The sequence below is a fragment of the Conger conger genome, chromosome 1 (genome assembly GCF_963514075.1).
Source record: "Conger conger chromosome 1, fConCon1.1, whole genome shotgun sequence".
Lineage (NCBI taxonomy): Eukaryota > Metazoa > Chordata > Actinopteri > Anguilliformes > Congridae > Conger > Conger conger.
Window position 1 is genome coordinate 28,332,081 of NC_083760.1, and position 17,750 is coordinate 28,349,830.

Sequence of the window (17,750 nt, forward strand, 5' to 3'; positions counted from 1 at the left end):
TTTGTTTCTGTCAAGGCGTGGGATTGTGCTTTTAATTAAGATAATTTAATAAGCATCATATGGAAACTATCGTCAATGTGCGATTCATTTTTTCTTTACAATTCTTGTATTGGCCAATTGCGCCACTCTGTGGAATCGACTTCGTCCAGTTTCGTATAATTTCGCGTGCGACCGATAACACATAGTGTCGAATGATTTTACAAAGAACTGTTTATATGTGGATGGCCTATAGGCAGCTTACTTTAATTGAAGAAAATTAAATCATATGCACATCTTCATAAATGTTTTGTTTCATACATTGCATATCCTTGTCATGCAACATGGCCTACCAACAATAGGCTTCTCCTCAAATATTTTGGCCTCTAAATAAACGTGCACTTTCTGGACAGAAAGCCAATCTCTCTCTCTCTCTCTCTCTCTCTCTCTCTCTCTCTCTCTCTCTCTCTCTCTCTCAAACACACACACACACGCACGCACGCACGCACGCACGCGCACACACAGATTATACAAACATTCTTTCTTGGAAGGAAAGGCGCAAAGGATAAGGAATGATAAAATGAAGTGGCCTCTGTCTCCATCTTGTGGTTGAGAGGCGCAACGGCGCATTTATTTTCGTTTTCGTGTATGCCTCCGTTTAATATCTGTGCCAAACCGGTAGGCGAATCTAATCTGGATCTTATATAAGGCAATAAAAAGTAGATTGCTTCCTTTAAATGAAAGCCCTACTTATTATAGCTCAGAGATCCTCGTTTATTTGGAGATATACACGATAAGGAATGATTTATATGGAGGTTCGGAAGGTCACCATTGCGAAGCTCCATGGAGTCAGAAGTGTATATTTCCTGAAATATTCAATTTTAAGGCATGTCATACAATTATCCACTCAGGGTGTTCGTGAATAGAAGTTAAGCTGTTTGTTTTACGTGTTTTTCTGCTCCATTCAGCAACAAATCCAGGCAAACAGTGAGGCAGGATAAGGCATTCATGTTGCGTCGAATTCTAAAACGGAAATGTCTCCTTTTCGGTGAGTTGCACACATGCGCCCCTTATTTTCATTTATATAAATCATAATGTTGCGGATAACTCGGAAACCTTCTCCAGTTGAGTTATTTGTTGCGTCGAATGATAAAATTGGGCCAGAAATGCCTATACATAATTAGGTAATTTTGTTTGTTTCCTTGTTGTCTTCGCTCACGTGTTATTTACGTGTCACGTTTTTAAAACTACTTATATATTGAAACCAGGAACTAGGATTGCCATTTCAATATATAGTACTATCAACAAAATACCACACGTATAAAGCGCAAACAAAGTTTCGGAAGGGTTAAGAAAAAGTAGCATGGTCAACAAAGAAGCTACAATTATGTATAATGGATTAGCAAGTATGATGCAGTGGTCTGCTTCTCATAAGCCTGCCTCCAAGTGGCAAACTAAAATGTATGACAAGAAGCTTGACCGTTTTCGATCATAGCTGATCAATTGTTTAGCAAAGTTACACGCTATGATTGTTGTTGACTCATAGCTATGGTCTACATTAGATGCAGGTTCTGTCATACAGTAGCCTAATTGTAGTCCACAGACATTTTTATTTTGTTGACATTTTGTAAAGATAACACTTCCGAAAGACCGCGAATGTTTTGGGGCCAGGATGCGTCCTAATGTAGCCTAAACCAAGCGATAGCACCATAGCACTTTAAAATAAATATTTGATTAATTGTAAACTAAGAAAAAATATCAGGCATAATATTCCAAAAATAAATAACAGCAAAACAAAATGTACGGAATCGCTTGTGTAAGCCTATCTGCAAGAAATCAGTTTAGCTAATTCACTAACTCACTAAAAACTACTAAGAAGTAAAAATGATAACGATATTTGCCTCCCCACGCCCGAACCATAAGCTATTTATCTCCACTGTGATAAATAATATTTCGTTCATGCCAATGCAAAGAACGCGACAACAGGAAATAAGACAGCATGGAATTGACAGTTCTGGAATAGTTTATGTCTCAGTGGACACAGACTTTCTGGAGCAGACAATAATCATTCTCTTTCAGCGGGGGAAAGGAGAGAGAGGAGGAGAAGCTGAATAAGACAAATGAGCGAACCGTTGTTAGCATAGCTATATCAAGGAAGAAGGACTCCCTGTTATCAGTGAATGGGTTTTATTTTTCCAGAATATATATGGCACGAATTTTTAATTCGTTTTTCTTTGAGAGACAACAATGCAGCATTTGAAAGCTGGACACAATTTGGGTTTTGTGAGAGGCCCTTTTCTTTCTTCCTAGAGCCCAGCTGTCCATATGGAATAAAACGTGTACAACAAGGGCCACAATGGGACCAACTGACAAGCACGACAAAACCCAAGGATACTTCTTTTCCCCTGACTCGGAGATGCACTGCCCCCGATAAAAGACCTGAATGGCACCAAGAAAGTGTGACAGTCGCCGTCTCCTCTTTCGGTAACTCCCACTCAGAGTCTTGTTAATATGCACGCCTCTAACATCCACAACTATCGGCCTCTGGCCTTTGTGTGTTTATTGTTCCGCGCACTGTATATTGTGCAACTATAGACTGCGCAAACCTGTTCCGTCAGGGTGTTAAATATGATGGGGCTAGGGCCCAGCACATGGAATCAACATATTTTATTGACTTCCAATGATGCCACCGACGACGCAGCGACCTGTCTTGTCCATGCGCCAATAATATGCATGGAAGTAGCAAATGATGCAAAGCTAGGGAAATTATATATATTGCGATGTCAACATTCCATTATATGAAAATGCAACATTAACATATGGTCATGGCCATGGCCATGTGTGTGTGTGTGTGTGTGAGTGTGTGTGTGTGTGTGTGTGTGAGAGAGAGAGAGAGAGAGAGAGAGAGAGAGAGAGAGAGAGAGAGAGAGAGAGAGAGAGAGAGACAGAGAGAGACAGAGAGAGAGAGAGATGCAGCGATGTTTCACCTAAATAAATAAGCTATTATTTTTGCATAAAGGCTATTTTTGAGCTATTCAATGCTATTATACAATGAAATACGTTTTATAACATCTTAATTCCCTATACTTTCATTATGTCACACCACCTTTGCTTTTTGACTGAATTGTGTGTGAATTTATCAGACAATGCAACTAATTATTTTTCTTCTTGTTAGCAAAATAATACGTTCGCAAAACGAAAATACAAATAACACACTATGATTTTAATTCAAAGCGGATTTAAAGCGTGCAGTGCACCTACCATATTTGTCAAATGTATTTAATTTCTGCAATGAACATGATGCACCGGTTCCCCAGAGATACAATTCTGTAAATAATTAGCAATGCGTAGCCTATCAATTTAGTAGTTTACTCAGTGATAATGACAACGGCATTTAACATCTGTTACTCCAATATTTCTCTGCTGGAACAAACACCGTTCACCCAAGTTTTCGCGGAGGATAATCATATTTACTTTAGATATTGAATTAGATCTGATTATCACCAATAGAGCTACATGTAATTCACGTGGGACACCATTCATTTTCTTTTTTCAATCTGTCATGTTTGCAGTTCATTCCATTTCAATTATACACGAAGTGTAGGGTTCTGACATTCATTGGGAAGAAACGACTAGACGAATAATGAGATTGAAAATAATATTTACGCCTCGCAATTATTTCCGATGCGTATGACCAGTGACAATACAAGCAGACTTTTTCTAGTCGGAATAAAATGGCGAGGACACAAACAATAACATAGCACCCAAAAATTAATTCAACAAAACGGGTCACTTAAAGATCGGGATTGTTGAGCAATTCAGGATCCTGAAAGGCAAACCTTTTAGAATGCCTTGGAATGAAAAGCTCCTCTCCAAGAAGCCCTCTTATAATAAGTGAGTGGATTTTTACCCCATTTCACAAGTGACTTTATCCTTCTTAGCTCTGAAGTATCCAAACAGAATAAAATAGAAAATAGAAAATAGTAAAGGATTTATCTTGATTTTAAAGTGAACATTCTAAGCGCATCGGGGGGAAAAAAGTGTCTTACATTTATGTGCTAAAAAATCAGCCTCAAAATTAAAATTAACCTACCACGCATAACAAACAAACAAATTGTTTAAGAGTATATTTGTAATTCCAGTAATAATTTCCAACGAACCTCTGCTGAAGTGGTATCTTAAGCTATAGACATATTTCCCATGACGTCGTTAAGAACGCAACCAAAACGTAATTTCTGAAACACAGCATTTTATTAAAACTCTTATAAAAACCGGGAATTTCCCCATCAACGCGCTTTTAAACTGCTATTCACATAATTATATGGGATCTTTGCGGACAGTTTTGACAGTTATTTTACCAGCTTGCTTTTCAATCGGGGAATAATTTGCATCCAACTAAGCGCCCTGAAAAGTGATCTGCATCGCAAACAATTACCACAAACTATTTACAAATAACATAAACAAAATAATAAAAATAAGCTAAAAGTTGCCAAGGTTTTATTCGTGGCCATAAATATATTCAATGTAAAATGAACAAGAAATAAAAAAAATCTATATAATTTTAAAGTGGTTTTCTGCACGTGCTTATTACACGATTGACAAAAAGGAAACATTTCTACAACACACAAACATACTATACAAAAATTCACAAGAGCATTGACATTCTTAGTTCTAGGGAGAGGCCGGACCCAGTTTTCATGACGAAAACTTGTAAACATGGCGCACATATCAGTCCCAAAATTACAATGGTTGATATGGGTCAAGCTGCAAAAAAGTCTTTTTTATATTGTTTTTACTCCCTATCCGCGTGTTCTTTCAAACGCAACTCCCATCAAGTTTATAATGATTCACCAAGTCCACTGTTGCGTTTGCACCAAGTGGTGTGCTGTGGGAAATTGTGGCGTGGTGGCGGCCGTATACTGAGCATTGTATTGCATATGCTGAAGTGACTGGGCGCTATATGCCGAGAATGGAATTCCAGCCTGAAACGTAGCCGCCAAGTCCTGAGCTTTAAGAGTATGGCACGGCTTGCCATCCCTGACTAAGACAGGTACTGCCACCCGCCGCGGAGAGGGGAGGTGAGTCACTTCCATACCTTTCTCGGCCCGAGCTCTCTTCATTTTGTACCGATGATTCTGGAACCAGATTTTCACTTGAGTCGGCGTCAGGCGGATCAAGCTAGCGAGGTGTTCCCTTTCGGGCGCTGAAAGATATCTCTGTTGCCTAAATCGACGTTCGAGCTCGTAAGTCTGTGCTTTGGAAAATAACACTCTCCTTTTTCTCTTCTTACCGGAGTCACTGCCGTTGCTTGAAGTTTCCTTGTCATTGTCTTGTGATTCGTCGGCGGACGGTTCCGGCGACTTGGCAGACGAATCTTGTTGGGAATTAGCCGACAGACCATGCACTGCGTGGGAAAACAAGACACACAGATTTTCACAAAATCGTGCATTTATTTGCATATTTTCATCCATTCACGAGTTAAATTCCACGAATCTTAACCACAGTTTGATGTCTCCTCGAAATGCCTCACACTTCTGCATATCACCATATTTTCGCATACGTTGGCTATTATTTTGCAGTCTTCAAAAAATGGTTCACTATGATAGCGTCATTTACAGTATACATTCAGTCAGATGTACTCAATGAATTCCCTTGCCTTAAAATGAGTTATATCCAATGCAGTGAAAACATAGATTGGTTAAATAGCAGCAGGCCTAATATTTCAATAACAAAAAAGTCAATAATAGTGTGGGCTAGGGGCCATGTATTTTTGGTAAGATCTCATATCTTTCGAAACAATACGGAACGATATATTTCACTATTTCACGACAGGATTTATGTATTCATAGAGAAGGTCAAATGCATTGGACAGTGTTGGGTTTTTTTTTTTTTTTTTTTGCAGATGTAAGGTGGTTACAAAACGGCACAACCCAACGAATGCAGATAAGTAACAGATATTATTTCAGGGTACCCACCGATCTTGGCTTTGCATAAAGCCTTAATAAAATAACCAACATTCAACATTCCTGTAATAGCGACACAAAGTTAAAATGCATACGATGCCCAGTTATTTGTAGATAAAATAAATAGAAGTGATTCAAGACATGTGGGATACTGAGACTAGAAATTCGGATAGTTAAATGGTACTTACATGAATACTGAATGCTGTCCGTAGTAGCAAGCCATCTCGTATAAGGATTATCACTATTATCGTAAAATGGGTTCTTTAAAGGCAGATTTTGAACGTTTTCTAATGGACTCTGCACCAAAACTCCAGTCGTTTTTGTTGGCTCAGACCCCTCGGTATCTTCTTCCGCTCCTGTGATAGATCCTTCTTCATCGTTTGTGTCAGGGAGGTCCAAAATGTCCTTTACAGAAAAGCCCGTCTTTGTGTTGGTCAACGACATGTTCTGTGGAAATTTATGCAGGAAAGTTGCTGCACCAGTTTGGCAATCCGCTGTTTCGAAAACACACAAAACAGAATGGAGGTTGATAAAAGGAGATCAGTTAAATGCCGTCTGATATTTAACTAGCGTTACAGCAAATCATGGAGTGCGGCTCATATAGCCACGGGCTTAAAGTAGAAGTGCAATCAGTTTCTGTAAGTCCACGAAGAATGCAAAAGTGGCTGAAGTACTGTATCTGGCTCGTGGGTACTGTGCTACTGCTGGGCGCAAGGGGGGAAATAAGCCATTACCGGTCTGATCAGTCCATATAAGGTTGGTCTCAAACACATGAACCTGCAGTGAAAAAGCATTAAAAACGCAAAAGGTTGGCCACGTGTGGGCGGGTCTTGGGAGTCAAGTGGATGAAGACAGTGTTTGCAGATGTGAAATTGTGGGTTTTGGGGAGATCCGAGCCTCTACCATTGGTGCTTCAGAACATGATGAGTGGTATAACGTGTCAATTAATTACAAAGACGGGGAGGGCCTTTTTTACACCCTATTTACATACAAAGGACCTCCAAGTAGCTTTATACTCAGCATACTTGAAAGCGCGTTTTAACAAATTGCTCCTGAAAAGCGGTTGCGTTAATATTCTCCTCATATGTAGAAATATTAAAGCAATAAGCTGGAAAATTGCTTGTTGGCAGTTGGGGCTAAACTGTGGTCTAAACGCCCGTTCAAAATTCTATTTTTTCTGGTTTCTCTCCGAATCCAAAATTCCATTGTTTAAAATGGCATGAGACCAATTTATGTAAACCTTTAGGTCAATATTTTGGCTGGGTCTTAAGGACAAGGGGCATACATTAAACACTAAGTCATCGACTCTTGTTTGTTTCTAAAGAAACCTAAGTGCCTTATCAAGAAATTATTGCAGACTCCTTTGTTCTGGCCATTGCGGACTGTAAGCTCGAAGCTCAAAGTTAAGGTCGGATATACATATTAATCAATTAGGTAAACAAAACGTTACCAAATTTAGAAAACTATAAACAAAGTATAGGATATGAATACAACGCAACAACAACAGCAACAACAATAACAACAACAATAATAATAATAATAATAATAATAATAATAATAATAATAATAATAATAAGAAGAAGAAGAAGAAGAAGAAATTATTATTATTTGTCTTATTGTTATTATTATTATTATTATTATTATTATTATTGCTATTACTATTACTATTATTATTATTATTATTATTATTATTATTATTATTATTATTGTTATTATTATGGTAATGATGTATATGATTCGTATATTGTTTTTTTAAATAAAACCACTTAAATAAATACTGGAATGACTACACAAATAAATATAGGGAATATTAAGTTGAAAACTAAGCTCCAAACTCTTGGAGGTCGAGCCGCTGCACAAACGATTATATTAGGTTGCATGCACCCATTGCATGCGCTTTTATATGCAGTAAATGGTCAGAAAAGAACTTCTAATGATCGCCTGAGCATTATATATATTCCAAAAATGAACAATTTAATGACATTTTCTTTATTTTGACATGTCATACAAAGTCAGTTGTAGGCTACATAAGGTAATCTCTAAAACCGGTAGCTCAATGAGATTCGATTTGTTCAATTTATTTCTCCTAAATGTTTACTAGCCTACAAAGAGCGGCTCTATTAAATTTCGCCGCTTCCAACGCTTTATTTTTGTTCATTTTCCGCCCATTTGTATGTTTGTTCCTGCCTTCTGTCTAATATGAAAGCGATGTATTATTGTTGATCAGTTTATTTCTCTTTTCTTGGATTTCTTTTTTAGTCTCACTCACTTTTTCTTTTCCCCTCTGCCTCCTATGTAGTATGTGATGTGGGTGACAATGTTTCACGTTTTACCAAGTCTTCAGCGCATCCTGGGTGGTCGGACCAGGGCAAACACAAATACAAACCGATTGCTAAGCTGCGGACAATGAGGGAAATGTAGACAAATGTCCGGGTCCTGTTGGAAGCCTTTGTCCCGGCTCAGTTTTTGCATTTATTTCAGGGGGGAAATAATAGATGATTGACGCCCCTGTACAATGTGTTCTAACTGTTTGGAATAAATCTGAGGTTGTTCCTAGTTGTCATGGCATTCAACTGCTTTCAATGGACTATCTCTCCATTCATTTCTGAATCCTTCCACAATATTAAGGAAAGTCCTTCATCTTCAGCCTCTCACGCGCGCACGGACGCACGAACGCGCGCGCGCATGCAAGTTCTTGCGCTCTTAAAGTGCAGAGATAATGGGTGTTGGGATTTCACATTTCAAATGGTTCAACGGCGCCCAAACCAGTAGATAAATTCCCTCTTTAAATAAATAAAATAAGACGTCTGCTTACTAAGAGAACACACAAGAAAACCTAGAGCCTATTGTCACGTCTGCTTTCAAAGAATAAACAATCGACGGGAGCCATATATAAAAAAAAATTAACACAATATAAAAAAATAAATATTCTCATATACGCCAAAGTCAAATACATCTATATGTTTTAAATGGTAAAAAATAGAGTGAAATTGTCCATTATTATTATTATTATTATTATTATTATTATTATTATTATTATTATTATTATTATTATTATTATTTTAAACATGCCTTTCTCCCTCGAGGAAGCTGATTGAATAACCGGTACCAGCCACCTGAGAGGTAAATATTTTACTAGTCTGGGCTGAGAGTTTTTCCGTGGAATTAATCATGCAGCAGTCTAAACCATGGTGACAATGGGTCCATTGAACTCAACAGGGAGTGAGCACAGTCGGACTGTGACAAAGCTAAGGCCGACTTGCTGCCTGACCTACCAAGCATTGCCTCAAATGGCAATATTTAGGGACACTTAAATAAGAAAAAAATCTGCGATTTATCCGAGAGAAGATAAAAAAGGTAAATATATTGACGTCGCAAAAAATTTACCATTTGCCTTCACTCTTACTGATATCTGTATTTATCCCGCAATATAATTCTACATTACTTATATTTGTATCGTGTCATAACTATGACTAATTCTGAAAAAAAAGCAAATCTAATTTTGAGATGATTTGGTGAGCGACGGAATCTGCTTCGTATCGGCGATGGCGTTAGTCCCTTGAAGCCTGCGCTTCGTATGCGGTTATTGGGGATATATTTGAACAATTGAACTAAGGGGTTTGAGAAGAAGAGGTAAATGTGCACAGGCTAAGTGGCCCTACTTCACTTGAAGAGCCCTCTCTGTGTGTTTACCTGTTTACTTTCACAGGTAGCTCAAATAGGCCGTTTGCCTTTTCACACACAGCGGCTACATCTAATTCTTGCAGAAGCGTTTTGAATGCACATATACTTACCGGTACAGATTTGAAAAAATTCTGAAATAAACCACATGAAATGTGAAATGTGAGGAGGGACTAAAACAGAATGAAAAACCAAAACGTAACGTTGGCTAATAGGCGATATTCCACCTTACATACTTTGTTAGAATGCGCATTCGGTACTGTGAACATAACGGCGACCATGAAGTGGGTGGTGGGAAATGTGAGTGCGTGTGTTGTGTGTGTGTATGTGTGTCCGTGTGCGAGTGTGTGTGTGCGTTTGGGGCGGGGGGAGTTCTTCTATAGTTCTACAAATAACTGTGAATATTACTTCAGATATTATTATAAGCATGTCATTGAAGTAATCACAACCCAGCCTGGTTGCAATGACATGAAATCCCAATGCGTTATTATCAACCATTCCAACATTTTTTCATGGGACTCAGGACCAACTGCTGCTGCCGATGATGATGATGATGATGATGATAATAATAATAATAATAATAATAATAATAATAATAATAATAATAATAATAACATATTTCATTATATGTGAGCGAGCATTTTTGCAGAAGTGTTTCGTGCCTTGGCGTATCCAATATATTCAAACTACTGGAGTCTAGTGTCAAAACAGCACACGCAAGAAACAGATCATATCGATTGGAAACTATGGCTTAAAATCAGTAAGGCCTGTATTTAATCTACAATAAGAAGCCTAAAGCTCGTCCCATGTAATTTTAGCGATGCTAATTTTATCGGTGGTTGGCAGTTCGGAACCCTTAGAAGAGTAAATTACTTGAACTGTCCAAAATCGCAGGGGGATGACTAATTGTCATATTTGTATTTTCAAAGGAAACCATAGAATACATAAATAATTGCGTGGCTGTGAGCTGCCTGTTCACCAGTTTTTGAACCCGTTTTAAGGTTTAGGCCTAAAGCTCGTGTATTACACTAAATAGGCTTTGGTATACAATTGCAGGCTATGCTTTTATTTTTTATTTTAACGCATTCGAGTCTCGGACAATCATGTAGGCCTACTATAGGTCGTGCTTACAAGGTACAAGGGAAAATATAAATATTAGCAATTTTTATATAATTGAAGGTTTAGCAGCAACATTTCGGTTTTTTCTTTTTTTCTTAATAATGAAAAACGTCATGCAAGCATAACGATAATACCCACATCTCTCTGAATAAAGAATGGTCTTTTACTCACTTCATTAAATAAGACAATAATCCCATTTAATAATAATGCCAGTGAAAGATTTATAATAACGTTGAGCATTCTCTTCTTTAATCGCTGAATTTCAGTTGTGTTCCGGTGCCTCAGGCTATAGCAGTTGGGCTTTGATAGAGGTTACCTCTTTTTCCATGAGGTGCTCGTGATAAAAGCATGAACTGAGAAGGATGTTTTTTCATGAATGTAAGCTTATACATAATATGCAGGTAAAAGTATGTTAGTCTTATTTATGGGACTTACTGGTTGCCTGGGGGCAGTCCCCCTGCGGCACAAATCATTTGCAGCGGTTTGATTCCAGAAATCTAACCACTTTTCCCTTTGAGGCAAACACCGTGCTTTTTTATTCGTTTCCTTTCCTATAATGATTAAACATGTCACAATGAGATTAGCGCTGCGCCCGTGGCCCGGGGAGCTGCCTTTATTTGTTAAACAACCAGTTTATTTGTAACGGTGAATTTCATGCAGCACTGTGTTTAAATCAGCGTTACGGCCCTTTATCGGATTCCCTGAAAAAAAAAACGCCGAAAGGCTTATTATTATAATCACTTCCAATGTTGCATCTTGCAGAAACTAAGGAACCATTGATAAGTGCGTATTTTTACAATTTAATTATATAATAAGCCACCATGCAATTTGCATACATACACTCATTCAGTGGCTGTAATTAAAAGTGAATTATTCCAAAATACATTTTAATTACTTTGGGATAAAATAGAGAGGAACGCCCCCATTTCTGAATTTCACATTAAGTTTGACAGAACGAACTACGCCCGAATACAAGGAGTCTCTTCTTTAGAGAATGGATGTTAGTGACTTGTAATGGGAGCTGGTGTCACAGTTGCAATAAGACATTTGTAATACTCTAGCGAACTCTACTGACATAGATGTGTATTGTCGAGGGAAAATCTCATCACGCGCACAAAAGATTGCGTATACATTGTAACATTCATCTTCAGCACACTGGGAGACTGTGAAGACGGGAGTGCAAAATGATTAATTCCAGACGATTAAATTGAACAGTTCCACAAAAAAAAATGTACTCCTACTCGTTACAAATAATGAATCGTGAGTTTATTTTAAAAGCGAAAGATAAATATAGACAAACAAACAAATAATGTTATCTTTTCTAAGACATATTTTATAACACCATATTTTATTTCTTCTTCTCATAGTGCATAGGCTATAGCCAACTTTAAATTGTTGGAATGAACCGTGTGATTGTTTTTAAGATACTAGCTAGTTTTCCCACTAAAGCACACTGTAAAACATAAAGAAAAATAAACTGAACTTTTGAATCACTGACGTATTTGAGGTCCACACTGATCCAATTAGGGTTCTGAATGATATTCCTCAAATAGCCTAGGTGTGTCTATAACGTAACTTCCTTTTATTATTTAAAAGTCATAGAACTACAGCAAAGCAGATGCGCTACCGGGTCAACGTTTAATATGTAGAAAGTGGAAAGTAGGCTACTTCATTGAGTTGTTTCATTAATTGTTTCCGTGATGCTGAAGTAGCCTACAGTAGGGTGGGCAGGGTGTAGTAAACGTGTTTACTATATAGGAGCAGGCAGTCTACTTGCACCATGTAGCGTACGTCTGAAGCATTCAGTCCGCCGTGTTTAATAGAAATTGAAGCAGAGACCGAGGTGAGTTATCTTCGTGACTGTCTGGTAAAACTTTAACCCGACATCCTTGGCGTACATACGCTCATTGTCATATTATGTTTCTTCGTTTAAACCCACGTAACATGTAATTGTTTCCGTTTGTCTTTATATGTAGGCTACATTTTACATACGGCTGTGCTGTCTCACATAAATTAGTCACATAGATGCACAAGCGTCGGAGAAGTGATGATCATGACTGTAGCCATAATTACAATCGGCACGGAAGTAAGCTCCTGAAGCTTTTCAGAAAACGTAAATAGCGTACTCGAAAATAGTCCAAACACCAGCACTCACGACAATCATGTCACCAACTTAAACGCTGTACGCGCTGGAACAGAAATACGATATGAACAAGAATTGCTCACTGAAATGCTCGGTCAACGCTTCAATGCAGTGGTTGTCCGTGGAAAATATAATCAACACGCTCTCCTTGCGCAAATCTTACCTTACATCTCGTCTTAAGGGGTTAAATAATAAAGGCATATATTGTGCTCACCTGGTGACTGATGGAAGGGGCTAAGTGGTGTAGCCAGCGTTAAGACAGCTTAGAGTTAATGAAATATCTCCAAATGGAAGTCAGAAGTGCGTGCAGAGATAAGCCTGATGTGCTTTATATACCCCGTAAGCAAGTGCTCCTCTTCTGATATTGTCCAAGTGCGTTTGCATAGCTGCCGAAGTGGCTCTGCTCTTTCTCTCCCGCTAACATTGCACGGTGTTTGTTTTCCCCAGCTATGACGTGAGACAAAATATTGGCCATATGTTCATCGGCAATAAATTGGTCATAAGAGCAAACACGAGTCCTCTTGATGGTGCTTTTAGCTGATTCGACGCAACTTTCTTATTCGGTTTTCTGATGGCAATTTTTTTGGTATCCTTTGATACAAATCGTTATCTAGGTGTGTTTTTTTTCATTTGCGATAGCCTACTTATGGCGAAGGTAAACTGAGACAGCCCCTGTGGCAGTATGGTATAAAATAGGGACATTCGTTTGATTCTTATCGTTCGGCTCGCCCTGGAGAGGGATCTTACTAATAAATCCTTTGGTAACTAAGCGGAGTCCAGGCAAAGGGACCAGATGTGGCATGTTATTTATATACGATATTCCCAGTTTACACAAGATACACTGATGTAGGCTAACATTTGACAGCTTAGGTTAGAGTTATTCATTTCGATCTCTTGGTATTATTCTCCGCTGTTTTTATTTTTCTCGCCTCACTTTAAACTATTTTGAAAAGAACACTTTTATTTATACATGACTTTTAGGTAACCACAGACTTCATTTCCTCGTTTTTTCCATCATTTAGAAAACTCCAATGCATGAATACATAGTGTAATATAGGCCTAACAACTAGTCCTAATAACTAGACCTAATTAATATGTTTTCAAATATTACTCATTTTACTAATACTATCAACAAAAACAACAATAATAATCGTAATAATAATAATAATAATAATAATAATAATAATAATAATAATGTGTAAGCGGAGGTTGAGGGCACCATAGCGCCTCAAATAGATCATTGACAGCATACGCAGAGATTTTTCGACCCACCCAAAGCATTGATTGTGTACACAAAGGCTCTGTGGACAATGACGCGCATCCTCCCTAACCAGCACTTTGGCTCCGTTGCTAATCAATCTGTAACTTCGCCCAGTTCAGTGTACGCTATTTACATAGGCAATCAAAGGCTGCGCACAAGACCAATAGGCTACAGAGTCAACGTTTACGAGCTTCATAGCGTATTATAACAAATTGTCCAGTAGACCTACTCACTCACTCACTGTGCTATGAACAACAACTTAAGAGTTCGTATCCGTCTTCTCACTCTCATACTTGTGCTATGTGTCTGGACATAAAACAGAATATATATTTTGAGTCTGAAAACATACATATTAGAGCTGTAAATTCAGGTTCTAAATTACCAGATGTTCTGCATAAACGCTGAAGCAGTTTATTTAGGATTTTTATCTTGATGAAGTGCGGTAACGCTTGAATCCATTTAAGTGAATACCTTACATTAATATGTATGTAATGTAAATAAACATTGAGTTAAAAAACCTTCATTGAGCAAATGAAGATTGAGGATGCAACTTGATTGACATGACACCAACCTTCTTCCTTGTTAAAACATGCACTTGGTTCTCAGATTCTTATCAGATAAAAAGCATGCATCTCACCTGGTTTATAAAGGCCATAACTTAATATTCATTATTTAATATTGAAATTTAGGCATAACTTATACAGATTTTTGTTTTACTGCGATTACAAAATAATAATTAGACATTGAGATTTAATTTTCAAACATTGAATTTGTAGCTGAGACTATATTCAATTGTTATTAATAGAGAGTTTATTTCAAGTCTTGAACACATACACACAAACACAATATTAATAACAATAATACTACTACTAATACTACTACTACTACTACTACTACTACTACTAATAATAATAATAATAATAATAATAATAATAATAATAATAATAATAATCTACACTTATAATAAAAAACCTAGATACAAGATAAGATGTGTTGATTTTACTTAATTAGCTACCTCTATCCTGAAATATGGCCACTCATTTTGGCTGAATTTTTAACGCATTCTGAAAACATTCTTAACAACATCCAATTATACCTCAGAACTCTTGCCCAGAATGATCAATCCCTTACTGACAGAAATGTACTGAACAACAGTACTGATAAAGGGTTTCTTTCTGTATATTTCTTTTTCTAATGTTGGGAAAAAGCTCAGAAGAAAATTGCCACTGCATAAACTGTTATGAAATAAATATAAATCAGCTATGGTATTATGGCAGCTGGGGAAGGCCCGCTCAAATCAGAGTACAATGATTTTATTGTGGGCAGTTTGGAATCTTTGCATGATAATAATGGTGTTGCCAAGTACCGCAGGACTATCAATCAATATGGAATACATTACTGATAGTTCTGTGGACTGCCACTTTACTGATGAAAGACGACGATAATGCCTCCTCGCTTTCATTGTGTTCAAGAGTATCTCTGAGATTTAGGGGAGTACAAATAAATAAAACGGGCTCATCACGCCTTTTAGAATCTAACATTAACCCAAAGTAGTTTATTGGAGTTCCAATGTATTCATGTAGCCTTAGTGAGAGAAATACCTACCACTCACCCATTCTGCACAAGATCTCCTCGCAGTGTTTGAATTTCATTACAGGTCTGAGACCAGAAACCCCCGCCAACCCCTGATCAAGGAGCTGTAAGACGGCTCTGATAGAGCCTAGCGGTCAAGCTATTATCAGTCTCGGCCTAAAGCCTGATGACTAGGACACTTAAGATGTTGTCGACGCGTCGCATAAAGACACTGATGGGCACGGTGTTCTTAAATCAATCGGTTCAAGTTTTAATATATCTCCTACTCCAGAAGTGCCGCTCTTACTCCAGAAACACTGAGAGAGGGAGAGAGAGATGGCTTTTCCAAATGCAAATACCAGGGAGAGAGGGGAGAAAGAGAGGTGTATTGTCAAGGAAGATGCACTTGCAGAAAAATGTTCAATTAACACAAGGGCACACTTGTGCATTTTCTGGTGTTTATGAGCTGGGGAGAGTGGCCGGGGCTCCCTGATCCACAAGTTGTTAACGTGCATCACTCGGGGCTGTATAACGAGTCGATGCTCTCAGCTCAAAGACGTACTCATTGCTTTTCCCCCTTTAACTGAACCTGTATTAAAGGCCTGCATTGACAGTGACTGTGGGTGCCAGCTTTAATCAATGGGAGCCTTTTTTGCACCAACAGAGAGCTATGAGAAACCACACAAGCACGCACACATGTGCGTGTATGTAGGCATACACACATACATGCTTGAGCACACACACGGATGGGCCCGATTCACACTGCCGGAGACTACAGCCTTCAGTGTCGGTGAAAACCGTCATGGATGCGATCGGTTATTCGGCGGAGACGGTGAAAGTAGGTGCAGAGACAGTGGAGTGGAGGCTGTGGAGGGTTTGAATGTCCTCGTTCCTCTCGGCACCCTGGGAGGAGGACAGGTAGAAAGAAGGCTCTGTAGGGGGCATGCGAGAGAAACATCCGCGCGGGCCATGAATCGAAGAGCAGAACTGGATCAGCGCAGAGGAGAAGGCTCTGACCTAGGTCAAATACGTAATCGCCTCGGATTCAAATACTTTTTTCTGCTTGATTGATTTTGCCTGGTGTATTTGAGCCAACCAAGAAGACCAGAAGGTTGAAATACTTTTTGAGAATATTTCATCAGTTCCAATACACCAGACAAGCTCAGTAAAATGTACAAAAGTATTTGAATTCAAAGCAATATTTATATATTTGACCCAGGATTGGAAAACAGTGAGGCAGCTGGACTGGACAGGAGGACAGAGAGATGATCGGTGTAGAGGGGGGAGGGCAGAGAGATGGACATCTTTACAGAGAGGAGGACAGAGGTGATCTGCATACAGAGAGAATAGAGAGATAGCTGAACTCATGCAGAGGGCTGGGGTTCTGTCTTGTATCACAGTGTGGTACAAATCCAAAGCTTTCTGCTGGCCTGCTCCACTGCACAAGAATGCAAAGCTGAACCCCAAAATCAATCCCGACCATACCACCAACACCATCACTAACCCACACACACCTCCAAACCCAACACAAACCCACCATCCCAGCCCGAACTTGAAACACAAATCCAGGCGTACACCCACACAGACACAGATACCGACACACGCACAGACACACTAACATAGACACACACACAGTGGCCACTTTATTAGGTTCATGTGGCTGACACTCAATAATGAAAACCTGCAGGCATGGGGAAGAGATTTAGGTTTTTCTCCACTAATGAGAAAGGTGCATAATCTATGCAACTTTTGCAGTATGACTGTTGGTGCCAGACGTGGTGGTTCCAGCATTTCAGAGTCGGCTACACTCTGGGGATTTTCGCACACTACAGTCTACCAGTTACGGAGAATGTTGTGGTAAACAAAAAAAAACTTCCAGTGAGCAGCAATTCTGTGGGAGGTAATATTATTTCTTAATGAGAGAGCTTGGAGAATGGGCAGACTCAGTCAAGTGAACAGGAAGGCAACAAATGCCAAAATAACAGATATTTATAACAGTACTGTACAGTAGGGCATCTAGAATGCATGACACATC

General features: G+C 38.6%; 1 protein-coding gene across 2 annotated transcripts; it reads right to left on the reverse strand.

Moving 5' to 3' along the window:
* Positions 1-4,237: 4,237 nt before the first annotated feature.
* nkx2.2a (NK2 homeobox 2a) lies at positions 4,238-13,210 on the reverse strand. Of its 2 annotated transcripts, XM_061216942.1 has the most exons (3): positions 13,097-13,210; positions 6,128-6,433; positions 4,238-5,380 (listed from the first exon to the last, which is right to left on the reverse strand). In XM_061216942.1, exons 2-3 carry the CDS (start codon positions 6,381-6,383, stop codon positions 4,824-4,826), a joined length of 813 nt encoding a protein of 270 aa, XP_061072926.1. In that variant the 5' UTR covers positions 6,384-6,433; positions 13,097-13,210; the 3' UTR covers positions 4,238-4,823. The 2 variants fall into 2 exon arrangements, with proteins under 2 accessions (XP_061072926.1, XP_061072916.1); XM_061216932.1 differs by lacking the exon at positions 13,097-13,210 and having other exon boundaries at positions 6,128-6,641.
* Between the last annotated feature and the right edge of the window lie 4,540 nt (positions 13,211-17,750).